Source organism: Cuculus canorus, chromosome 22 (genome assembly GCF_017976375.1).
Source record: "Cuculus canorus isolate bCucCan1 chromosome 22, bCucCan1.pri, whole genome shotgun sequence".
Taxonomy (NCBI): domain Eukaryota; kingdom Metazoa; phylum Chordata; class Aves; order Cuculiformes; family Cuculidae; genus Cuculus; species Cuculus canorus.
Window position 1 is genome coordinate 3,652,614 of NC_071422.1, and position 25,132 is coordinate 3,677,745.

A 25,132-nucleotide genomic window follows, 5' to 3' on the forward strand; every position below is an offset into this window, starting at 1 on the left:
TGCACCATTCAGCTTGGTGTCATACGCAAACTTTCTGAGGGTGTACTCAATCTCACTGTCTATATAACTGATGAAGATATTAAACAGCACTGGTCTCAGTATGGACCCCTGAGGGACACCACTCCTCATGAATTTCCATCTGGACTTCGAGCCATTGACCACTACCCTCTGAATATGACATCCAACCAGTTTCTTATCCACCATACCATCCACCCATCAAATCCATGTCTCCAATTTAGGGAGAAGGATGTTGTTAGGGACCCTGTCAAAGGCTTTACAGAAGCCCAGATAGATCACATCCGTTGCTTTACCTGTTTCTACTGCTGTGGTTACCCTATCATAGAAAGCCATATGACTGGTCATAAAGGACTTGCCCCTGGTAAAGCCGTGCTGGCTGCCATTAACCACCTCCCCATCCTCCATGTGCTCTAACATAGCTTCTAGGAGAACCTGTTCCATGATCTTCCCAGGCACAGAGGTGAACCTCACAGGTTGGTAGTTCTCAGGGTCGTCTTTTCTACCCTTTTAAGAAATTGGCAAAACGTTACCCTTCTTCCAGACACCAGGGACTTCTGATTGACATGACATTTCAAATATCATGGAGAGTAGCTTAGCAACCACATCAGCCAATTCCCTCTGGATGCTGGGATGCATCTCATCAGGTCCCACAGACTTACATATGTTCAGGTTCCTCAGGCGGCCAAGAAATTGATCCTCCTCTACAGTGAGAGAGGGTTTACCCCCTGGTCACCATCATGCTGTTACATCACCCAGGAGGGATGAGGAAAGCAGTTATCAGTGAAGATTGAGGCAAAAATGTTAAGTACCTCAGCCTTCTCCTCATCTGTTGATACGAGGTCATTGTTCCCAACTATCGGTGGCGGTACGTTCTCTTTGACCTTCCTCTTTTGATTGACATACCTGTAGAAGCCCTTCTTGTTAGTCCTTACTTCCCTTGCCAAGCTCAGCTCCAACTGCAACTTGGCCTTCCTGAACTCATCCCTACAAAACCGGGTAGTGTCCCGATACATTTCCCACGTTCCTTGTCTCTGCTTGCACTGTCTGTGCTGTTCCCTCTTCTTCTTTAGTTTAACCAGCAGGTCTCAGGCTTAAAGGGTCCTCATGTTGCCTACAAACAAGTGTACTCTCTCAGCAGTCCAGCTGCAAACTTTTCTGTTGTAGCTGAACCAGTGAGAAGTCCACTGCTTCTCCCACAGGTTCCTGATCCACCACTCACAGAGGTCTCAGTGGTGTCTTATGTTTTAACTCCGGCAGCACACCCACAGCAGTAGTTACTCAAGCTGCAGAGGTTGCTATCAGCTCCCCTCACCTGTGTTTCCCCCACAGTACCACCTCTTCCATCAGCAATGACTCCACTACTGCATGGGGGAAAGGCTGTGGATGGAGTCTTCTTGGACTTCAGTAAAGCCTTTGACACAGTTTCTCACAGCATTCTGCTTCAGAAACTGTCAGCCTCTGGCCTGGACAGGCGCACGCTCTCCTGGGTTGAAAACTGGTTGGATGGCCCAGAGAGTGGTGGTCAATGGAGTTAACTCCAGCTGGAGGCCAGTTACAAGTGGAGTTCCTCAGGGCTCAGTACTGGGTCCAGCTCTGTTCAATGTCTTTATCAATGACCTGGATGAAGGCATTGAGTGCACCCTCAGCAAGTTTGCAGATGACACTAAGCTGGGAGGAAGTGTGGATCTGCTGGAGGGTAGGGAGGCTCTGCAGAGGGATCTGAACAGGCTGGACTGCTGGGCCGAGGCCAATGGCATGAGGTTCAACAAGGCCAAATGCCGGGTCCTGCCCTTGGGGCACAACAACCCTGTGCAGTGCTACAGACTGGGGGAAGAGTGGCTGGAGAGCTGCACGGAGGAGAAGGACCTGGGGGTAATGGTTGACAGTGACTGAACATGAGCCAGCAGTGTGCCCAGGTGGCCAAGAAGGCCAATGGCATCTTGGCTTGGATCAGAAACGGCGTGACCAGCAGGTCCAGGGAGGTGATTCTCCCTCTGTACTTGGCACTGGTGAGACCACACCTTGAGTACTGTGTTGAGTTCTGGGCCCCTCACCACAAGAAGGATGCTGAGGCTCCAGAGCGTGTCCAGAGAAGAGCAACAAAGCTGGTGAGGGGGCTGGAGAACAAGTCTTACGAGGAGTGGCTGAGAGAGCTGGGGTTGTTTAGCCTGGAGAAGAGGAGGCTGAGGGGAGATCTTATTGGTCTCTACAACTACCTGAAAGGAGGTTGTGGAGAGGAGGGAGCTGGGCTCTTCTCCCAAGTGACAGGGGACAGGATAAGGGGGAATGGCCTCAAGCTCCACCAGGGGAGGTTCACAGTGGATATCAGAAAAAACTTCTTCACAGAAAGAGTCATCGGGCACTGGAACAGCTGCCCAGGGAGGGGGTCAAGTCACCTTCCCTGGAGGTGTTTAAGGAACGGGTGGATGAAGTGCTGAGGGACATGGTTCAAGGGAGTGTTAGGAATGGTGGGACTCGATGATCCCGTGGGTCCTTTCCAACCTGGTGATTCTATGATTCTATGAAAACAGTGCTACCGTTCACTGCCCTTGTTGTCAGTAGGCAACCCCTGCCCGACGCTGGAGCCGGTCCCACTGATCTCTGGCTGCTTTTCACATGCAGCATCGCTTCTCCGTGGCACAGGGCACGTTCCCTGCCTCTCACCCCGCTGCTCCTGTTCGCACCAGCAGCCTGCCTGCCATCAGCTCCCCATGTGCTTATGCACGTTAATATCTTTAGTAACATGCTTTTTAATCCAAGGCTTTGGAAATCCAGACTTTTGTCCTCGCTTCTGGCATGGACACAGATGGACACAGAAAGGAAGAGCGGATCAGTCCCTGGCTCCAAGCCTGGTGTCTGCAGCAGAATTTTGGGGTTTGATCGCACATCAGTGTACACAATCGCAGGGCTGCTGGTGCCAGACAGGGTACACCTCTCCTAAGGGGGCAGAGGGACTGTACGCAGGAGTTATTAGGGCTCATGGAAAGAGCTGGAAACCAGGATTGATGGGGGAAAGGGATAGACCCAGGCTCGACGGAGATCAGCCTTGGGGTGGCACACCAGTGTTTGAGGGACAATGTGGTAGTGAGGCCCTTCGCTCTGCCATCTCTGTAGAGGTAGGGGATGGAGAGCCACGTGGCTGCAAAGACACGAGGATTATTGATGTGTTAGAAACCAGAGAAGTTCCTGAGAACAGTCACATAGGAACTGGGGCTTCAGAAAGGACAGCAAGGAAGGAGAGGCATGTTAAGGAGTGTTTGTATTGGAGTTAAGGAGTTGCCCTGCATGTTAAGGAGTGTTTGTATTGTCTGGAGCTCAGCGATGGTGACAATAGGGGGGAGTGTTCACGGGCAAGAATCAGGGGTAAGGCCAACAAGGCAGATGTCACGGAGGGGGTCTGTTACAGACCACCTGACCAGGAGGAGGAAGCAGATTATAAGCAGCCGGGAGAAGCGTCATGATTGCCAGCCCTTGCTCTCGTAGGGGACTTCAAGCCCCACACGTCTGCTGGGAAGACAATACAGCAGAGAGGAAAGAGTCCGGGAGATTCCTGGAGCTTGTGGAAAACTTCCTGACACAGCTGGTGAAGGAGCCAACTGGGGAAAGTGCCTGCTAGACCTGTGCAGGGAACTGCAGGCCTATCAGCCTGACCTTGGTACCGCGGACAAACATGGAGCAGTTCATCCCATGTGCCATCATGTGGCACATACAGCATAGCTGGGGGATCAGGCCCAGTCAGCATGGGATGAGGAAAGGCAGATCACGCTTGACTGACCTGATCTTCTGGGGAAAGGATCACGCCCCTCTACTCGGCACTGGTGAGAGGCTGCACCTCAAATCCTGTGGTTTTCTGCACTGCTCCCAACAAAAAAAAAAGACACCAAGGAGCTGGAGCATGTCCAGAGAAGAGCAATGGAGCTGGGGAAGGGTCTGGAGCACAAGGCTTATCAGTGGCTGAGGGAACTGGGGCTGTTTAGTCTGGAGAAGAGGAGGCTGAGGGGGAGACCTCATCGCTCTGCTCAGTTCCCAGAAATAGGGTGTAGTGAGGGAGGTGCTGGTCTCTTCTCCCAAGGTCCAATTAATAGGATGAGAAGAAATGGCCTCAAGTTGTGCCAAGGGAGGTTTCGATTGGATATTAGGAAATATTACTTCCCCAAAAGGGTTGTCAAGCCCTGGCAGAGGCTGCCCAGGGAAGTGGTAGAGTCACCATCCCTGGTGGGCTTCAAATAGCGTCTGGCTGTGGCATCTAGGGGCATGGTTGAGTGGTGGTCTTGTCAGTGTGCGGTTAAGGGTTGCACTTGGACTTAATCAAGGTCTTTTCCAACCTTTTCCAAATGATACCAGGAATTGTTTTCAAGTTCTTTGCATTCAACCTGAAGTTGGAATTCTGTGTAGCTGCCATGAGATTGTGGAAACATGGTTTAAGGCTATGCAGACCCTCCCATCCCCAAAGACATCGTCTCTGTTCCACATCGCCCAAGCACACAGATGGCACAAAGTTGGGCACAGCAGCTACAGCTGTTTGTTTGCAAAAACACCTCACAGGAAGGTGCCCAAGGGAAGAACTTCAGCTCTGGGGCAATTGGATGTCCGGCTGCAGCCTTCCCCATCCCTCCCTGGGCCCCTATTCCCACGGAAGACAAGACGCAGCGCTGCCCTAAGAGCACGTTCCAGCTGCAAATGCCGTTTGATTCCTTCTGGGATATTCACCCTTCTGGTGCGTGTGGATGGCGCTGGTTGTGGCTCTGGCTTTACTGGTGGAGCCGCTGGGGAAGGAGGGGTAAAGGCAGACATCCCCCTGGCAGCACCTCATCCCCTCGCAGCCCCCAACCCCAAAGGCAGGTGGGGCAGAAGGAACCAAGTGGCCACAGACGTAGGGGGGGACATGCAGAGTTTATTTCCTTCTTGGCCCAAACCAACTCTCTCAAGGGAAAGGAAAAAGGACTCTTTACAACTTGTGCCCTCTCCCAGTTGCTGTTGCCAGGAGACGCGTGCCACATGGTGAGGTCACCGTGAGGGGACCCACGCATCACAGTGACCAGAGGGCACTTATCGTGGTGCTGCCCAGGCACTGAGGCATCAGATGCCGCAGTCCTTCCTCCCGCTGACAGGCAGGACTCAGTCTCGCTGGTCAGGGAAAGGGCCCAGGCTCGAAGCTCTACCCGAGCTCCGCAATGAGAGACAACATGAAATCCCCTTCCCCAGACTCATCCTCCGACGAGGACGAACCAGGCTGTGCAGATTCACAAAGAGCCAGCCCCATTTCAACCTGCCCCTTCCTCAAGAAGCTCTGGGAGATCGTCACCAGCCCTCACTTCCAGTCCATCTGGTGGGGAGACAATGGAAACTGCGTGGTGATTACAGGAGATCTCTTCCAAGAGGAAGTGCTGGGACCCCGCCAGATCTTCCAGAACGACTGCATGGAAGACTTCATCCACCAACTGTCCCTCCACGGATTCTGCAGGATGGAAGGGGATTCTCGCATCTCTATCCCTGTCGAGGAGCTGCGAGCAATAGCAGCAGCAGGATCTTCCGTGGGCCAGGTACGAGAGTTGCTCCCACTTGAAAGAATCCTCAGGAATGTCGGTAGGGGGAGTGTCCCATTCCAATAGAAGAAACCTTTCCCAGGCGATGATGGGGATGGGAGCCCATGGCTCAGGGTCATTGTCAGCAATGCTGCATTCAGGGTTTCGAAGGAGCAGAAGTGCTGACCAAAGGGATTTGGTCATGGCTGTCAAACGCCATCCTAGTCCAGTCACTTGGAGCTCTTTCTGTGTTTGCTCTGTGTCTGGCTGCAACGAGAGTTCCAATCTTCTTTTGGCGACGGTTGGATGCTGACAAGATGAACGTCAGCGTCACGTTACTCGTGACATGACCATTGCACAACGAGGGGGCTGGAAACCAGGGGGCTTTGGGGTTCTCCAACAGTTTTCACGCTTTGGAAAAATTTGTGTCACAGCCATGAGTATCTCTCCCGATGCAAACGCTAGCCTAGTCAATCTCTGTGATTGTCCTTCTGGAAAGGATGGCACTGACTCCTCTCCTTTGCGTTCTGCAGCTGTACTTCTTCTACAGCCCCTTCTTTGAGAGAGAGTGCCCGCTACTCCTGAGGATGTGCAGGCAAAGCCCTGGGGAAAGAGAGCGAGCGCCGGCTGCAGCCCCACGGAGCCCAAAGCAGGGGGGCAAACGCAAAAGAAAGCAACGCGTTTATCCTCCAGAAGTGGAAGAAGGTGTGGAGGAGGAAGAGAACAACCTCCAGTGCCATGCAGACACCAGCCGCACAGCGACCCAGCCGTGGACTGATCCAGACGCTCCAAGCACCAGTGCTGGTCCAACCCCAGCCAAACGGTGCCGCATCCACAGACCCGATGGCATCCAGGAGGCAGCTCGGGCTCCATCCATGGCTTCACCCCAGCGCTGCACACCTCCCACCTCGCCTGATATGGAGACCCCTCCAGGCCCATCTTGGTGGCCCTCGTCTGCTTCCAGGCTGCATGGCAGGAAGCGCCCCCTGCAACTCCGGGCAGAAAAGTGTGTGAGGGATGGAATGTCAGCACCTCGTGCTGCTCCCGTGCCACGGCCAGCGCACGGCCAAATGGCAGCAGGACCGGAGGAGGAGGAGAACGACCTCCAAAACAGTGCAGCCGCCAGCCCCACAACAAACGAGCCGTGGGCTGACCCAGACGCCCCGAGCACCAGTGCTGGTCCACCCCCAGCCAAACGGTGCCGCACACATAGCCCCGATGGCGTCCAGGACGCAGATCTGGTTCCATCATCACCTCCACCCCAGCGCCGCTCACCTCCTTCCCCACCATTCTTCATGCCTCCTCCATACCTAGATTGGTGGCTCAATTTCCATGCTGTGCAGGCACCCTGGAATGGCCTGCTTCCATTCCGCCCTCCAGAGCCTGAGCCAGAGGAACCACCGGTACTTTCTGCCTCTCCCCCGCCAAGGCCACCGCAAAGCCCAGCTGGAAGGTTCCGGCACTGCCCAACGTGCTACTGCCCACCAAACCCCTGGGCTGCTGGCCAAGGGGATGGACCTTAGTGGGGGCGGATGAGCAATAGCAGTGGTCTAGGAGACCGAATGGTGTTGTAGACGTAGAAACATGTTCGTCTAGGAAGAAGGAATAAAACAGTGTTTGTTGTTGTCAAAAATGCCTCTTTTTGAGTTGCCTTGTCCTGTCTCTGCTGCCTCTAGTTGCTCTCCTGACATCCAGCATGGCCTTCAGGAGTATGAAAGCTTTGGCCCCAGCCTGCAAAAGCCAAGGGCCCCACGTGCGCTCAGCACAACTCAGCAAAACACCAACCTGGGGCTGCTCCAGCAGCTGCACCAGCACCCAGGGCCACTCCGGACAAACCAGTGCCCCAGAGCTCTTGGGGAGCCCACGGCCCTTCCTCCCCCGGCTCAGAGCGGGGCCGACGGGCAGCAGGGCCGCAGGGAGCACACTTGGCCTCCTCCTGCCCGTCCTACATCCCCTCCAGGGATGGCTGCAGCCTCGCAGCTGGCAAAGCCACAACACCCAGGCTCCTCAGGCGCTCCTCACAGGACATGACTTCCCGTCCTCTCAGCACCTTGCTTGCCCTCCTCTGGACAACTTCCGATCCCTTTCAAACACCACGGCCCGAACTGCACACAGCGCTCAAGCTGAGGCTGCGGCAACGCCAAACACAGCATTCACCGCTCTTGACCGCTCGGGCTGTGTTGGATGCGCCCCACGATGCCGTTTGCCCTCTCAGCTGCCCGGGCATTCGGCTGGCTCCCACCCGGCTGCCGCCCACCAGCAGCCACATCCTTCATCCTTCTCGGCAGGCCTCCTTTCCAGCCAGTCCTCTCCCACTTTATCCTTGTGACTGGCGTGAAACCCTCCCACGTGCAGAAGCCAGCATTTGCTCCTCTTCCATTTCACGCAAGTGATGGTGGAAATCCCAGAGTGGGGGTAACTCCATGGGAGAAGGCACAGGTCTTTCTGCATGGGGAGAAGGTGCCCAAGGGAAGAGCTTCAGCTCTGGGGCTCTCTGATGCCCAGTGCTGCAGCCTTCCCCATCCCTCCCCGGGGACCAATTCTCATGGAGAATGGGACGCCCGTTCCAGCTGCAAATGCAGTTGGATTCCTTCTGGGATTTTCACTCCTCTGGTGCGTGTGGATGACGCTGGTTGTGGCTCTGGCTTTCCTGGTGGAGCCGCTGGGGAAGGAGGGGTAAAGGCAGGCATCCCCATCACAGCACTTCATCCCCTTTGCAGCCTCCAAGCCCAAAGGCAGGTCGAGCGCAGAGACCCGAGAGGCCACAGATTTGGGTGGGAATAAATAACCTGGGGTTTCTCTGCCGCTTGCAAGGGATCTGGAAATGCTGGGCGGAATACCCCCGAGTAGGACCTGGACCCTCGATGCAGGGCTCTGCCGGCCACGGAGATGAGGGACGTCAACATCAGCTTCCCCGACCCCGTTGACTATGGTAACTGAGACCTAAATTTACCTTGTTGTGGACTATCTGGACACTGAACTACCAGCTACTATGGGGAAAAGCTGCTTACACTGATAATCCATCTTTCTTACTGATCTTTCCCTGCTTCTTTCTACAGCGGTGAAGAGCTTGGATTGCCGCTTGCAAAGTCACCCTCACCTTCCAGACACCCCATTGACGTGTTTCACGTTGCAACGTGCTTCTCCGAGTTGCTCAGCTATTTGTCCATGTGGCAATTTTCTCTTCTTCCACCCCTTCCTCCGGGTTTGAACTGAGCTTAATCCTCCCCGGTGATCCGGGGGGAAACTCCCCACCCCGTGCAGCAGCACCTGGCCCCAATCCAGGCCACGCGGAGCTCTCTGCCACCAATCAGCCTCTCTTTTGAGATGATGCCGCGTGGAGCTGCCAATGCAGCCTCACAGGAGCCTGTGCAGACAGCGGGTTGTGCTATGCTCGCTGCCGGGCTCGTTCTTCGTGCCTGCACACCTCACACAGATTCCCCTAACCCTCAGCCTTTCATTTACTTAGGATCTAACTTGGTTACGGAGGCTACTGAGAAAGAAGACGGCGACCTCCACATGGAGGCAGGCAGAAGGGACGTCTGGCGTCTTGCTCAAGAGTGGACGGGTTCTTGTTCTTCCAAGCCGGGATGGCACTGACTCCTCTCCTTTGCGTTCTGCAGCTGTACTTCTTCTACAGCCCCTTCTTTGAGAGAGAGTGCCCGCTACTCCTGAGGATGTGCAGGCAAAGCCATGGGCAAAGAGAGTGAAGCCCGGCTGCAGCCCCACGGAGCCCAAAGCAGGGGGGCAAACGCAAAAGAAAGCAACGGGTTTATCCTCCAGAAGTGGAAGAAGGTGTGGAGGAGGAAGAGAACAACCTCCAGTGCCACGCAGAGCCCAGCCGCACAGCGACCCGGCCGTGGACTGATCCAGACGCTCCAAGCACCAGTGCTGGTCCAACCCCAGCCAAACGGTGCCGCATCAACAGCCCCGATGGCATCCAGGAGGCAGCTCGGGTTCCATCCGACGCTTCACCCCAGCGCTGCACACCTCCCACCTCGCCTGATATAGAGACCCTTCCAGGCCCATCTTGGTGGCCCTCGTCTGCTTCCAGGCTGCATGGCAGGAAGCACCCCCTGCAACTCCGGGCAGAAGAGTGTGCGAGGGATGGACTGTCAGCACCTCGTGCTGCTCCCGTGCCACGGCCAGCGCACGGCCAAATGGCAGCAGGACCGGAGGAGAACAACCTCCAGAACCGCGCAGCCGCCAGCCCCACAACAAACGAGCCGTGGGCTGACCCAGACGCCCCGAGCACCAGTGCTGGTCCACCCCCAGCCAAACGGTGCTGCACACACAGCCCCGATGGCGTCCAGGACGCGGATCCGGTTCCATCATCACCTCCACCCCAGCGCCGCTCACCTCCTTCCCCACCATTCTTCATGCCTCCTCCATACCTAGATTGGTTGCTCAGTCTCCATGCTGTGCAGGCACCCTGGAATGGCCTGCTTCCATTCCGCCCTCCAGAGCCTGAGCCAGAGGAACCACCGGCACCTTCTGCCTCTCCCCCGCCAAGGCCACCGCAACGCTCAGCTGGAAGGTTCCGGCACTGCCCAACGTGCTACTGCCGACCAAACCCCTGGGCTGCCGGACAAGGGGATGGACCTTAGTGGGGGCGGATGAGCAATAGCAGTGGTCTAGGAGACCGAATGGTATTGTAGATGTAGAAACATGTTTGTCTAGGAAACTCCCCACCCCGTGCAGCAGCACCTGGCCCCAATCCAGGCCACGCGGAGCTCTCTGCCACCAATCAGCCTCTCTTTTGAGATGATGCCGCGTGGAGCTGCCAATGCAGCCTCACAGGAGCCTGTGCAGACAGCGGGTTGTGCTATGCTCGCTGCCGGGCTCGTTCTTCGTGCCTGCACACCTCACACAAATTCCCCTAACCCTCAGCCTTTCATTTACTTAGGATCTAACTTGGTTACGGAGGCTACTGAGAAAGAAGACGGCGACCTCCACATGGAGGCAGGCAGAAGGGACGTCTGGCGTCTTGCTCAAGAGTGGACGGGTTCTTGTTCTTCCAAGCCGGGCTGGCGTGAGAAGGCGGATCAGTGTTTAATCAGGATGTAGGATGGCCAGTTGTGGTCTGGGATCCTGAACAATAGCCCTGTGCTCTTGTCACACGCATCCCCTGTGCTGCCGCAGCCTGGGAATATGCAGCCACTCCTCGCGCCGTGGCTGCTGAAGTGACGGGTGACCCTCGCTCTTGAGCAGCTCATTTTATGACTCTATAAGAAATGCACTGTTCCTTGTGATATGGGAGATCACAGTCCCGTGTCTTTTTCCTTTGGCCTGATCTGTTTCTCTGTGTGTTGCAGGACCTGTCTGGCTCAATAGATGATGTCCACACGGGGGCGGAAGAAGCCCTGAGTCCTGGAGTAAGCACGTCAGGGATATCCGGCAGTCAAGGAGAGCAGAGTAACCCAGCTCAGTCTCCTTTCTCTCCGTGTACGTCTCCTCACCTGCCAGGCATCAGAGGACCCTCCCCATCCCCAGTCGGGTCTCCTGCCAGCGCTGCTCAGTCCCATTCGGATCTGCTTTCACCTGCTGCAGTACCAGGTAATGCTGCTTGGCGCGTGTTGATCTTCTGGCGGGGCTGCTTCGTGTAGCTGGAGAGTGAATTCCAATGGCCAGTGGGGAGGAATTGGCCCCTGTCAGCGCTGTGTGGCTCTTGAGGTCCTGTGATCTCCTTTGTTGGCTTTAAAATGCCTTTAACTGTTAAAGGATGCAGTAGGATGGGTGAGAAGGCTGGTAAAGCCACACTGTCATCTCGCTGGGTGAGCGTGACTGATGTTGCTCTGGTTTTCCTTCGCTGTGGCTAACATAGCCTGCTCCCCAAGTTGTTTGTAGTTCTGGTATTTAATACTCTTGCCTCGTGGGCTTTGTGGTGTGGAATTTTTGTGATTAACCCCTCTCGTGTTTGAGCTGTAGGCAATCAGATGCCACCCCGACCACCCAGCAGCCAGTTGGACAGCATCCTGCATCCTTCCGTTCACCCGCCAAGCAAAGCGCAAGATCACTAAATTTTTTTAATTTTAAATTTTTACATTAATTTAGAATTTAATTTTAGATATCTTTGTATCTCCTCAGGAGGCTCTCCTGGGCAGCCAAACTGCAACGCATTGTCCAACGCCAACTGTGCCAGTCCGGGAACGAGAGGAAGCCTGAACCCAACGAGAGCAGAGGAAGCGGCCACCGATGCCATGCACACAGCTGCAACTAAAGTGGACAATGAGGCAGACGGGACACCAAGAGCAAAATCCAAGTCAAAGGTAAAATGTTTTGGTTTCTAAGTTTGCATCCCCTTTTCTGTTGAGAAGGAGACTCGAGCTGTAGGGTAGCCGAGCTGTTGGAGAGCACCCGCTCTTTGGCCTTTTGCTGGAAAAGGGAGCTGGGGAAAGTCAGTTTTCCACTTTCTTTTCCTTTCTTTAAGCAAACCTGCTTCTTTGGAGGAGAAGATCTTAATGCTCAGCATTTGGGTAAACATCTTTCTTCCTTGCTTTCTCTAGGCCTCCTGGTTATCCCAAAACGAACCAAGGAGGAATGACGGGCGTTGGAGCTCCTTCTGGCCAGGGAATTAACAGTCCTGCTGGCATGATGAACCCCCAGGGCCTGCCCTGTGCGATGGGTGGGAACGTGTCTAACAACTCTGCAGGTAAGCCGGGGCCGACTCTCAGGCATTGCATTGATTTCAATGTCCCGGACTGAGAATGAGTGTTAAAGATTCTTTTAACTTCCTAGGGATGGCGGCAAGCCCTGAAATGATAGGCCTTGGGGAGGTCGAATTAACACCTGCAATTAAAATGGACAATGAGGCAGATGGGACACCAAGAGCAAAATCCAAGTCAAAGGTAAAATGTTTTGGTTTCTAAGTTTGCATCCCCTTTTCTGTTGAGAAGGAGACTCGAGCTGTAGGGTAGCCGAGCTGTTGGAGAGCACCCGCTCTTTGGCCTTTTGCTGGAAAAGGGAGCTGGGGAAAGTCAGTTTTCCACTTTCTTTTACAGCCATGTGTATCTCTCCCGATGCAAACGCTAGCTTAGTAAATCTCTGTGATTGTCCTTCTGGAAAGGATGGCACTGACTCCTCTCCTTTGCGTTCTGCAGCTGTACTTCTTCTACAGCCCCTTCTTTGAGAGAGAGTGCCCCCTACTCCTGAGGATGTGCAGGCAAAGCCATGGGCAAAGAGAGTGAAGCCCGGCTGCAGCCCCACGGAGCCCAAAGCAGGGGGGCAAACGCAAAAGAAAGCAACGGGTTTATCCTCCAGAAGTGGAAGAAGGTGTGGAGGAGGAAGAGAACAACCTCCAGTGCCACGCAGAGCCCAGCCGCACAGCGACCCGGCCGTGGACTGATCCAGACGCTGCAAGCACCAGCGCTGGTCCAACCCCAGCCAAACGGTGCCGCATCCACAGACCCGATGGCATCCAGGAGGCAGCTCGGGTTCCATCCGACGCTTCACCCCAGCGCTGCACACCTCCCACCTCGCCTGATATAGAGACCCCTCCAGGCCCATCTTGGTGGCCCTCGTCTGCTTCCAGGCTGCATGGCAGGAAGCGCCCCCTGCAACTCCGGGCAGAAGAGTGTGCGAGGGATGGACTGTCAGCACCTCGTGCTGCTCCCGTGCCACGGCCAGCGCACGGCCAAATGGCAGCAGGACCGGAGGAGAACAACCTCCAGAACCGCGCAGCCGCCAGCCCCACAACAAACGAGCCGTGGGCTGACCCAGACGCCCCGAGCACCAGTGCTGGTCCACCCCCAGCCAAACGGTGCTGCACACACAGCCCCGATGGCGTCCAGGACGCGGATCCGGTTCCATCATCACCTCCACCCCAGCGCCGCTCACCTCCTTCCCCACCATTCTTCGTGCCTCCTCCATACCTAGATTGGTTGCTCAGTCTCCGTGCTGTGCAGGCACCCTGGAATGGCCTGCTTCCATTCCGCCCTCCAGAGCCTGAGCCAGAGGAACCACCGGCACCTTCTGCCTCTCCCCTGCCAAGGCCACCGCAACGCTCAGCTGGAAGGTTCCGGCACTGCCCAACGTGCTACTGCCCACCAAACCCCTGGGCTGCCGGACAAGGGGATGGACCTTAGTGGGGGCGGATGAGCAATAGCAGTGGTCTAGGAAACCGAATGGTATTGTAGATGTAGAAACATGTTTGTCTAGGAAACTCCCCACCCCGTGCAGCAGCACCTGGCCCCAATCCAGGCCACGCGGAGCTCTCTGCCACCAATCAGCCTCTCTTTTGAGATGATGCCGCGTGGAGCTGCCAATGCAGCCTCACAGGAGCCTGTGCAGACAGCGGGTTGTGCTATGCTCGCTGCCGGGCTCGTTCTTCGTGCCTGCACACCTCACACAGATTCCCCTAACCCTCAGCCTTTCATTTACTTAGGATCTAACTTGGTTACGGAGGCTACTGAGAAAGAAGACGGCGACCTCCACATGGAGGCAGGCAGAAGGGACGTCTGGCGTCTTGCTCAAGGGTGGACGGGTTCTTGTTCTTCCAAGCCGGGCTGGCGTGAGAAGGCGGATCAGTGTTTAATCAGGATGTAGGATGGCCAGTTGTGGTCTGGGATCCTGAACAATAGCCCTGTGCTCTTGTCACACGCATCCCCTGTGCTGCCGCAGCCTGGGAATATGCAGCCACTCCTCGCGCCGTGGCTGCTGAAGTGACGGGTGACCCTCGCTCTTGAGCAGCTCATTTTATGACTCTATAAGAAATGCACTGTTCCTTGTGATATGGGAGATCACAGTCCCGTGTCTTTTTCCTTTGGCCTGATCTGTTTCTCTGTGTGTTGCAGGACCTGTCTGGCTCAATAGATGATGTCCACACGGGGGCGGAAGGAGCCCTGAGTCCTGGAGTAAGCACGTCAGGGATATCCGGCAGTCAAGGAGAGCAGAGTAACCCAGCTCAGTCTCCTTTCTCTCCGTGTACGTCTCCTCACCTGCCAGGCATCAGAGGACCCTCCCCATCCCCAGTCGGGTCTCCTGCCAGCGCTGCTCAGTCCCATTCGGATCTGCTTTCACCTGCTGCAGTACCAGGTAATGCTGCTTGGCGCGTGTTGATCTTCTGGCGGGGCTGCTTTGTGCAGCTGGAGAGTGAATTCCAATGGCCAGTGGGGAGGAATTGGCCCCTGTCAGCGCTGTGTGGCTCTTGAGGTCCTGTGATCTCCTTTGTTGGCTTTAAAATGCCTTTAACTGTTAAAGGATGCAGTAGGATGGGTGAGAAGGCTGGTAAAGCCACACTGTCATCTCGCTGGGTGAGCGTGACTGATGTTGCTCTGGTTTTCCTTCGCTGTGGCTAACATAGCCTGCTCCCCAAGTTGTTTGTAGTTCTGGTATTTAATACTCTTGCCTCGTGGGCTTTGTGGTGTGGAATTTTTGTGATTAACCCCTCTCGTGTTTGAGCTGTAGGCAATCAGATGCCACCCCGACCACCCAGCAGCCAGTTGGACAGCATCCTGCATCCTTCCGTTCACCCGCCAAGCAAAGCGCAAGATCACTAAATTTTTTTAATTTTAAATTTTTACATTAATTTAGAATTTAATTTTAGATATCTTTGTATCTCCTCAGGAGGCTCTCCTGGGCAGCCAAACTGCAACGCATTGTCCAACGCCAACTGTGCCAGTCCGGGAACGAGAGGAAGCCTGAACCCAACGAGAGCAGAGGAAGCGGCCACCGATGCCATGCACACAGCTGCAACTAAAGTGGACAATGAGGCAGACGGGACACCAAGAGCAAAATCCAAGTCAAAGGTAAAATGTTTTGGTTTCTAAGTTTGCATCCCCTTTTCTGTTGAGAAGGAGACTCGAGCTGTAGGGTAGCCGAGCTGTTGGAGAGCACCCGCTCTTTGGCCTTTTGCTGGAAAAGGGAGCTGGGGAAAGTCAGTTTTCCACTTTCTTTTACAGCCATGTGTATCTCTCCCGATGCAAACGCTAGCTTAGTAAATCTCTGTGATTGTCCTTCTGGAAAGGATGGCACTGACTCCTCTCCTTTGCGTTCTGCAGCTGTACTTCTTCTACAGCCCCTTCTTTGAGAGAGAGTGCCCCCTACTCCTGAGGATGTGCAGGCAAAGCCATGGGCAAAGAGAGTGAAGCCCGGCTGCAGCCCCACGGAGCCCAAAGCAGGGGGGCAAACGCAAAAGAAAGCAACGGGTTTATCCTCCAGAAGTGGAAGAAGGTGTGGAGGAGGAAGAGAACAACCTCCAGTGCCACGCAGAGCCCAGCCGCACAGCGACCCGGCCGTGGACTGATCCAGACGCTCCAAGCACCAGCGCTGGTCCAACCCCAGCCAAACGGTGCCGCATCAACAGCCCCGATGGCATCCAGGAGGCAGCTCGGGTTCCATCCGACGCTTCACCCCAGCGCTGCACACCTCCCACCTCGCCTGATATAGAGACCCTTCCAGGCCCATCTTGGTGGCCCTCGTCTGCTTCCAGGCTGCATGGCAGGAAGCGCCCCCTGCAAATCCGGGCAGAAGAGTGTGCGAGGGATGGACTGTCAGCACCTCGTGCTGCTCCCGTGCCACGGCCAGCGCACGGCCAAATGGCAGCAGGACCGGAGGAGAACAACCTCCAGAACCGCGCAGCCGCCAGCCCCACAACAAACGAGCCGTGGGCTGACCCAGACGCCCCGAGCACCAGTGCTGGTCCACCCCCAGCCAAACGGTGCTGCACACACAGCCCCGATGGCGTCCAGGACGCGGATCCGGTTCCATCATCACCTCCACCCCAGCGCCGCTCACCTCCTTCCCCACCATTCTTCGTGCCTCCTCCATACCTAGATTGGTTGCTCAGTCTCCATGCTGTGCAGGCACCCTGGAATGGCCTGCTTCCATTCCGCCCTCCAGAGCCTGAGCCAGAGGAACCACCGGCACCTTCTGCCTCTCCCCCGCCAAGGCCACCGCAACGCTCAGCTGGAAGGTTCCGGCACTGCCCAACGTGCTACTGCCGACCAAACCCCTGGGCTGCCGGACAAGGGGATGGACCTTAGTGGGGGCGGATGAGCAATAGCAGTGGTCTAGGAGACCGAATGGTATTGTAGATGTAGAAACATGTTTGTCTAGGAAACTCCCCACCCCGTGCAGCAGCACCTGGCCCCAATCCAGGCCACGCGGAGCTCTCTGCCACCAATCAGCCTCTCTTTTGAGATGATGCCGCGTGGAGCTGCCAATGCAGCCTCACAGGAGCCTGTGCAGACAGCAGGTTGTGCTATGCTCACTGCCGGGCTCGTTCTTCGTGCCTGCACACCTCACACAGATTCCCCTAACCCTCAGCCTTTCATTTACTTAGGATCTAACTTGGTTACGGAGGCTACTGAGAAAGAAGACGGCGACCTCCACATGGAGGCAGGCAGAAGGGACGTCTGGCGTCTTGCTCAAGGGTGGACGGGTTCTTGTTCTTCCAAGCCGGGCTGGCGTGAGAAGGCGGATCAGTGTTTAATCAGGATGTAGGATGGCCAGTTGTGGTCTGGGATCCTGAACAATAGCCCTGTGCTCTTGTCACACGCATCCCCTGTGCTGCCGCAGCCTGGGAATATGCAGCCACTCCTCGCGCCGTGGCTGCTGAAGTGACGGGTGACCCTCGCTTTTGAGCAGCTCATTTCATGACTCTATAAGAAATGCACTGTTCCTTGTGATATGGGAGATCACAGTCCCGTGTCTTTTTCCGTTGGCCTGATCTGTTTCTCTGTGTGTTGCAGGACCTGTCTGGCTCAATAGATGATGTCCACACGGGGGCGGAAGGAGCCCTGAGTCCTGGAGTAAGCACGTCAGGGATATCCGGCAGTCAAGGAGAGCAGAGTAACCCAGCTGAGTCTCCTTTCTCTCCGTGTACGTCTCCTCACCTGCCAGGCATCAGAGGACCCTCCCCATCCTCGGTCGGGTCTCCTGCCAGCGCTGCTCAGTCCCATTCGGATCTGCTTTCACCTGCTGCAGTACCAGGTAATGCTGCTTGGCGCGTGTTGATCTTCTGGCGGGGCTGCTTCGTGTAGCTGGAGAGTGAATTCCAATGGCCAGTGGGGAGGAATTGGCCCCTGTCAGCGCTGTGTGGCTCTTGAGGTCCTGTGATCTCCTTTGTTGGCTTTAAAATGCCTTTAACTGTTAAAGGATGCAGTAGGATGGGTGAGAAGGCTGGTAAAGCCACACTGTCATCTCGCTGGGTGAGCGTGACTGATGTTGCTCTGGTTTTCCTTCGCTGTGGCTAACATAGCCTGCTCCCCAAGTTGTTTGTAGTTCTGGTATTTAATACTCTTGCCTCGTGGGCTTTGTGGTGTGGAATTTTTGTGATTAACCCCTCTCGTGTTTGAGCTGTAGGCAATCAGATGCCACCCCGACCACCCAGCAGCCAGTTGGACAGCATCCTGCATCCTTCCGTTCACCCGCCAAGCAAAGCGCAAGATCACTAAATTTTTTTAATTTTAAATTTTTACATTAATTTAGAATTTAATTTTAGATATCTTTGTATCTCCTCAGGAGGCTCTCCTGGGCAGCCAAACTGCAACGCATTGTCCAACGCCAACTGTGCCAGTCCGGGAACGAGAGGAAGCCTGAACCCAACGAGAGCAGAGGAAGCGGCCACCGATGCCATGCACACAGCTGCAACTAAAGTGGACAATGAGGCAGACGGGACACCAAGAGCAAAATCCAAGTCAAAGGTAAAATGTTTTGGTTTCTAAGTTTGCATCCCCTTTTCTGTTGAGAAGGAGACTCGAGCTGTAGGGTAGCCGAGCTGTTGGAGAGCACCCGCTCTTTGGCCTTTTGCTGGAAAAGGGAGCTGGGGAAAGTCAGTTTTCCACTTTCTTTTCCTTTCTTTAAGCAAACCTGCTTCTTTGGAGGAGAAGATCTTAATGCTCAGCATTTGGGTAAACATCTTTCTTCCTTGCTTTCTCTAGGCCTCCTGGTTATCCCAAAACGAACCAAGGAGGAATGACGGGCGTTGGAGCTCCTTCTGGCCAGGGAATTAACAGTCCTGCTGGCATGATGAACCCCCAGGGCCTGCCCTGTGCGATGGGTGGGAACGTGGCTAACAACTCTGCAGGTAAGCCGGGGCCGACTCTCAGGCATTGCATTGATTTCAATGTCCCGGACTGAGAATGAGTGTTAAAGATTCTTTTAACTTCCTAGGGATGGCGGCAAGCCCTGAAATGATAGGCCTTGGGGAGGTCGAATTAACACCTGCAATTAAAATGGACAATGAGGCAGATGGGACACCAAGAGCAAAATCCAAGTCAAAGGTAAAATGTTTTGGTTTCTAAGTTTGCATCCCCTTTTCTGTTGAGAAGGAGACTCGAGCTGTAGGGTAGCCGAGCTGTTGGAGAGCACCCGCTCTTTGGCCTTTTGCTGGAAAAGGGAGCTGGGGAAAGTCAGTTTTCCACTTTCTTTTACAGCCATGTGTATCTCTCCCGATGCAAACGCTAGCTTAGTAAATCTCTGTGATTGTCCTTCTGGAAAGGATGGCACTGACTCCTCTCCTTTGCGTTCTGCAGCTGTACTTCTTCTACAGCCCCTTCTTTGAGAGAGAGTGCCCCCTACTCCTGAGGATGTGCAGGCAAAGCCATGGGCAAAGAGAGTGAAGCCCGGCTGCAGCCCCACGGAGCCCAAAGCAGGGGGGCAAACGCAAAAGAAAGCAACGGGTTTATCCTCCAGAAGTGGAAGAAGGTGTGGAGGAGGAAGAGAACAACCTCCAGTGCCACGCAGAGCCCAGCCGCACAGCGACCCGGCCGTGGACTGATCCAGACGCTCCAAGCACCAGCGCTGGTCCAACCCCAGCCAAACGGTGCCGCATCAACAGCCCCGATGGCATCCAGGAGGCAGCTCGGGTTCCATCCGACGCTTCACCCCAGCGCTGCACACCTCCCACCTCGCCTGATATGGAGACCCCTCCAGGCCCATCTTGGTGGCCCTCGTCTGCTTCCAGGCTGCATGGCAGGAAGCGCCCCCTGCAAATCCGGGCAGAAGAGTGTGCGAGGGATGGACTGTCAGCACCTCGTGCTGCTCCCGTGCCACGGCCAGCACACGGCCAAATGGCAGCAGGACCGGAGGAGAACAACCTCCAGAACCGCGCAGCCGCCAGCCCCACAACAAACGAGCCGTGGGCTGACCCAGACGCCCCGAGCACCAGTGCTGGTCCACCCCCAGCCAAACGGTGCTGCACACACAGCCCCGATGGCGTCCAGGACGCGGATCCGGTTCCATCATCACCTCCACCCCAGCGCCGCTCACCTCCTTCCCCACCATTCTTCGTGCCTCCTCCATACCTAGATTGGTTGCTCAGTCTCCATGCTGTGCAGGCACCCTGGAATGGCCTGCTTCCATTCCACCCTCCAGAGCCTGAGCCAGAGGAACCACCGGCACCTTCTGCCTCTCCCCCGCCAAGGCCACCGCAACGCTCAGCTGGAAGGTTCCGGCACTGCCCAACGTGCTACTGCCGACCAAACCCCTGGGCTGCCGGACAAGGGGATGGACCTTAGTGGGGGCGGATGAGCAATAGCAGTGGTCTAGGAGACCGAATGGTATTGTAGATGTAGAAACATGTTTGTCTAGGAAACTCCCCACCCCGTGCAGCAGCACCTGGCCCCAATCCAGGCCACGCGGAGCTCTCTGCCACCAATCAGCCTCTCTTTTGAGATGATGCCGCGTGGAGCTGCCAATGCAGCCTCACAGGAGCCTGTGCAGACAGCGGGTTGTGCTATGCTCGCTGCCGGGCTCGTTCTTCGTGCCTGCACACCTCACACAGATTCCCCTAACCCTCAGCCTTTCATTTACTTAGGATCTAACTTGGTTACGGAGGCTACTGAGAAAGAAGACGGCGACCTCCACATGGAGGCAGGCAGAAGGGACGTCTGGCGTCTTGCTCAAGGGTGGACGGGTTCTTGTTCTTCCAAGCCGGGCTGGCGTGAGAAGGCGGATCAGTGTTTAATCAGGATGTAGGATGGCCAGTTGTGGTCTGGGATCCTGAACAATAGCCCTGTGCTCTTGTCACACGCATCCCCTGTGCTGCCGCAGCCTGGGAATACGCAGCCACTCCTCGCGCCGTGGCTGCTGAAGTGACGGGTGACCCTCGCTCTTGAGCAGCTCATTTTATGACTCTATAAGAAATGCACTGTTCCTTGTGATATGGGAGATCACAGTCCCGTGTCTTTTTCCGTTGGCCTGATCTGTTTCTCTGTGTGTTGCAGGACCTGTCTGGCTCAATAGATGATGTCCACACGGGGGCGGAAGGAGCCCTGAGTCCTGGAGTAAGCACGTCAGGGATATCCGGCAGTCAAGGAGAGCAGAGTAACCCAGCTCAGTCTCCTTTCTCTCCGTGTACGTCTCCTCACCTGCCAGGCATCAGAGGACCCTCCCCATCCCCAGTCGGGTCTCCTGCCAGCGCTGCTCAGTCCCATTCGGATCTGCTTTCACCTGCTGCAGTACCAGGTAATGCTGCTTGGCGCATGTTGATCTTCTGGCGGGGCTGCTTCGCGTAGCTGGAGAGTGAATTCCAATGGCCAGTGGGGAGGAATTGGCCCCTGTCAGCGCTGTGTGGCTCTTGAGGTCCTGTGATCTCCTTTGTTGGCTTTAAAATGCCTTTAACTGTTAAAGGATGCAGTAGGATGGGTGAGAAGGCTGGTAAAGCCACACTGTCATCTCGCTGGGTGAGCGTGACTGATGTTGCTCTGGTTTTCCTTCGCTGTGGCTAACATAGCCTGCTCCCCAAGTTGTTTGTAGTTCTGGTATTTAATACTCTTGCCTCGTGGGCTTTGTGGTGTGGAATTTTTGTGATTAACCCCTCTCGTGTTTGAGCTGTAGGCAATCAGATGCCACCCCGACCACCCAGCAGCCAGTTGGACAGCATCCTGCATCCTTCCGTTCACCCGCCAAGCAAAGCACAAGATCACTAAATTTTTTTAATTTTAAATTTTTACATTAATTTAGAATTTAATTTTAGATATCTTTGTATCTCCTCAGGAGGTTCTCCTGGGCAGCCAAACTGCAACGCATTGTCCAACGCCAACTGTGCCAGTCCGGGAACGAGAGGAAGCCTGAACCCAACGAGAGCAGAGGAAGCGGCCACCGATGCCATGCACACAGCTGCAACTAAAGTGGACAATGAGGCAGACGGGACACCAAGAGCAAAATCCAAGTCAAAGGTAAAATGTTTTGGTTTCTAAGTTTGCATCCCCTTTTCTGTTGAGAAGGAGACTCGAGCTGTAGGGTAGCCGAGCTGTTGGAGAGCACCTGCTCTTTGGCCTTTTGCTGGAAAAGGGAGCTGGGGAAAGTCAGTTTTCCACTTTCTTTTCCTTTCTTTAAGCAAACCTGCTTCTTTGGAGGAGAAGATCTTAATGCTCAGCATTTGGGTAAACATCTTTCTTCCTTGCTTTCTCTAGGCCTCCTGGTTATCCCAAAACGAACCAAGGAGGAATGACGGCGTTGGAGCTCCTTCTGGCCAGGGAATTAACAGTCCTGCTGGCATGATGAACCCCCAGGGCCTGCCCTGTGCGATGGGTGGGAACATGTCTAACAACTCTGCAGGTAAGCCGGGGCCGACTCTCAGGCATTGCATTGATTTCAATGTCCCGGACTGAGAATGAGTGTTAAAGATTCTTTTAACTTCCTAGGAATGGCGGCAAGCTCTGAAATGATAGGCCTTGGGGAGGTCGAATTAACACCTGCAATTAAAATGGACAATGAGGCAGACGGGACACCAAGAGCAAAATCCAAGTCAAAGGTAAAATGTTTTGGTTTCTATGTTTGCATCCCCTTTTCTGTTGAGAAGGAGACTCGAGCTGTAGGGTAGCCGAGCTGTTGGAGAGCACCCGCTCTTTGGCCTTTTGCTGGAAAAGGGAGCTGGGGAAAGTCAGTTTTCCACTTTCTTTTCCTTTCTTTAAGCAAACCTGCTTCTTTGGAGGAGAAGATCTTAATGCTCAGCATTTGGGTAAACATCTTTCTTCCTTGCTTTCTCTAGGCCTCCTGGTTATCCCAAAACGAACCAAGGAGGAATGACGGGCGTTGGAGCTCCTTCTGGCCAGGGAATTAACAGTCCTGCTGGCATGATGAACCCCCAGGGCCTGCCCTGTGCGATGGGTGGGAACATGTCTAACAACTCTGCAGGTAAGCCGGGGCCGACTCTCAGGCATTGCATTGATTTCAATGTCCCGGACTGAGAATGAGTGTTAAAGATTCTTTTAACTTCCTAGGAATGGCGGCAAGCTCTGAAATGATAGGCCTTGGGGAGGTCGAATTAACACCTGCAACTAAAGTGGACAATGAGGCAGACGGGACACCAAGAGCAAAATCCAAGTCAAAGGTAAAATGTTTTGGTTTCTAAGTTTGCATCCCCTTTTCTGTTGAGAAGGAACTTGCTGGGCTTCTTGGAGGACAGCCTGGCCGCCACGCAGTTCCAGCAGAGCCAGGCCAGTTTGATGAACATGCAGAACCCACCCTTGGAGTCAACAAGTGTGGACATGATGCTCACCCTGGCCAAGGTGGACGAGAACCACTTGGAGTTCACGTTACGTGACTCGTGGCTGTTTGACACCTCCGTGTTGCCTTTGATGAACTCTTTGGTTTCACAAGTGATTTGTGAAGTACTGTTTTTAATTGGCCAGTCATGACAGCTGTGGGATCCGAGACCCCGTGTGCGTGTGCGTGAGTGGAGAACTTAGAAACTGACTGTTGCCCTTTGTTTAGGCAAAACCACCTCAGAATCCACTGTCTGCCCTGCGCTGTCCTGCTTCTCCCTTGGGGGAAGACCTTCCCCCTTCTCTCTCCCTTTCCACTGCTCTTCAAATTTGTCCCGAATCCCTTATTAAAGGAATCAAAGTTCTGTCTACATAGAAGACTTTTTTTTTATTTTAACCAAAGTTACTGTTGTTGATAGTGAGTTTTGGGGAAAAAAGACGACTTGCCCTGTTATCCCATTGACAGGCACCGCTTTCCTAACTGTTTTTAATGGTAAACTCTGAAGGACAAAAATGACTGCTGCACTCGGTGAGGTTTTATTGCTGTACATTCAAAGGGAGACGCCTCCCTCTGAGCTCTGTCAAATGGACCATTTCATCTCCTTTGCATTTTCTTAGACGCGTGGTGTGGACTTCAGAGGAGGGGGTTTCCAGCAAACAGCCACAGTCCAGGTTCTTCCTGTCCAAATCTGCCCATTTCCATGGGTGTTTCACCGAGCCTGGAGCTCTATGGTCAGGCAGTCATAGGAGCCGACTGGCTGAGCCGCACCAGGCTCGGTTAAAGCAAAAGGAGAAGCTTTTCTTTAAAGGCAAAGGGGATTTTTGTTCAAGCAATGCCCTTGTTTTGTCCTGCTCGTCCTCTCCGAGGAAGCTCTTGGTTCCCAGACCCATCCCTGGGCTGTGTTCCTCAGCCTTCCGCTTCCTCCAAATTATGTTCTTTTTCTGAAGGGTCTTTGTAGCAATGGAATTTCTGGAGCTCTTTGCGGGGCAAAATGAGAGTCCTAAAAATGGATTTCTGAGGAGGCAGGAACGGTGCTCGGCGCTTCCTCGGCTTTAAAACTATTGAATGGAAACCAGGTTGGAAGAGAGGAATTCTTCTGGACTGTGCTGTTCTGCCACAGCGTTGATTTAAACGCATCAGAGTAAGTAATTAAGGTCGTTATTAATGGGCAGTCGCCACAGCAGGAGCCTCACGCTGCAGCCCGAGCGCTTCCCCTCAGCCCCGGCCCTGACCGCCCGCCACAAAGATGGCGCCGCGCGGGGTCTGAGGGGAGGGGGGGGGGGTTCGATGTGGGCTCGTGTTCGCTGCGTCCCCGCAGCCGCTCCTCAGCCCCAGCCCCGTCCCTGTTGGCACCGCAGCCGCTGCTGGAGGCTGCGCATCGCCACGGGCCCCTCGGCGGAGCCATCCTGCCCCGCTCCCGGGGTGGGTTGGGCTGCAAGGGACCTCAAAGCCCACCCAGTCCCACCCCCTGCCCGGGGCAGGGACACCTCCCCCTGGATGAGGGGCTCCGAGCCCCATCGAGCCTGGCCTGGAACCCCTCCAGGGATGGGGCAGCCCCCACTGCTCTGGGCAGCCTGGGCCAGGGCCTCCCCACCTGAACAGCAAAACATTTCTTCCTAAGATCTCATCTCAATCTCCCCTCTTTCAGCCCCAAACCGTTCCCCTCATCCTCTCCCTGCCCTTCCTGATCCAGAGCCCCTCCCCAGCTTCCCTGGAGCTCTTTTCAGTCCTGCAAACTGCTCTAAGGTCTCCCCACAGCCTTCTCTTCTCCAGGCTAAACAACCCCAACTCTCTCAGCCTCTCTCCAGCCCTCAGATCATCTCTGTGGCCTCATATTTTCATTTGTAATTACATTACGATGCTTGAGGTTGCGTATCTCCCATCTCATGAGATCTCTGGGTTTTTTTCTCACCTTTTAAAACGTGGTTAGCACCACCGGAGGCAGAGGTGTGAGCGTTCTGCTTGCGCATCTCCGCCAATGAACCCCCGAGTGCTTCCCGAGCTGCAGAGGCGATGGAGTGATGTAGAGAGGGGGCCTGGGAAAGAGCTACCCCCTTCTGCACCCATTTTCTATTGGAAGATGCTTTTCTCTGGTTCTGTTCCCTCTCCCTTGTACGTCAGCTGCTACAATAACGCCAAATCCAGTAGAACAGGAG

At 54.8% G+C, this 25,132-nt stretch overlaps 1 protein-coding gene across 12 annotated transcripts; it reads left to right on the forward strand.

The window, feature by feature from the left end:
* Positions 1-5,639: 5,639 nt before the first annotated feature.
* Positions 5,640-22,606, forward strand: LOC128854324 (AT-rich interactive domain-containing protein 1A-like). Of its 12 annotated transcripts, none has more exons than XM_054086756.1 (7): positions 5,640-12,195; positions 12,282-12,391; positions 18,425-18,570; positions 18,657-18,766; positions 21,902-22,046; positions 22,133-22,242; positions 22,480-22,606. In XM_054086756.1, exons 2-7 carry the CDS (start codon positions 12,351-12,353, stop codon positions 22,549-22,551), a joined length of 624 nt encoding a protein of 207 aa, XP_053942731.1. In that variant the 5' UTR covers positions 5,640-12,195; positions 12,282-12,350; the 3' UTR covers positions 22,552-22,606. The 12 variants fall into 12 exon arrangements, 3 of the variants coding, with proteins under 3 accessions (XP_053942731.1, XP_053942730.1, XP_053942729.1); XM_054086754.1 differs by lacking the exons at positions 5,640-12,195; positions 12,282-12,391 and adding exons at positions 17,181-17,474; positions 18,006-18,187; XR_008453356.1 differs by lacking the exon at positions 22,480-22,606 and adding an exon at positions 21,483-21,664 and having other exon boundaries at positions 5,640-12,391; positions 18,657-20,951.
* The last annotated feature ends 2,526 nt before the right edge of the window (positions 22,607-25,132 follow it).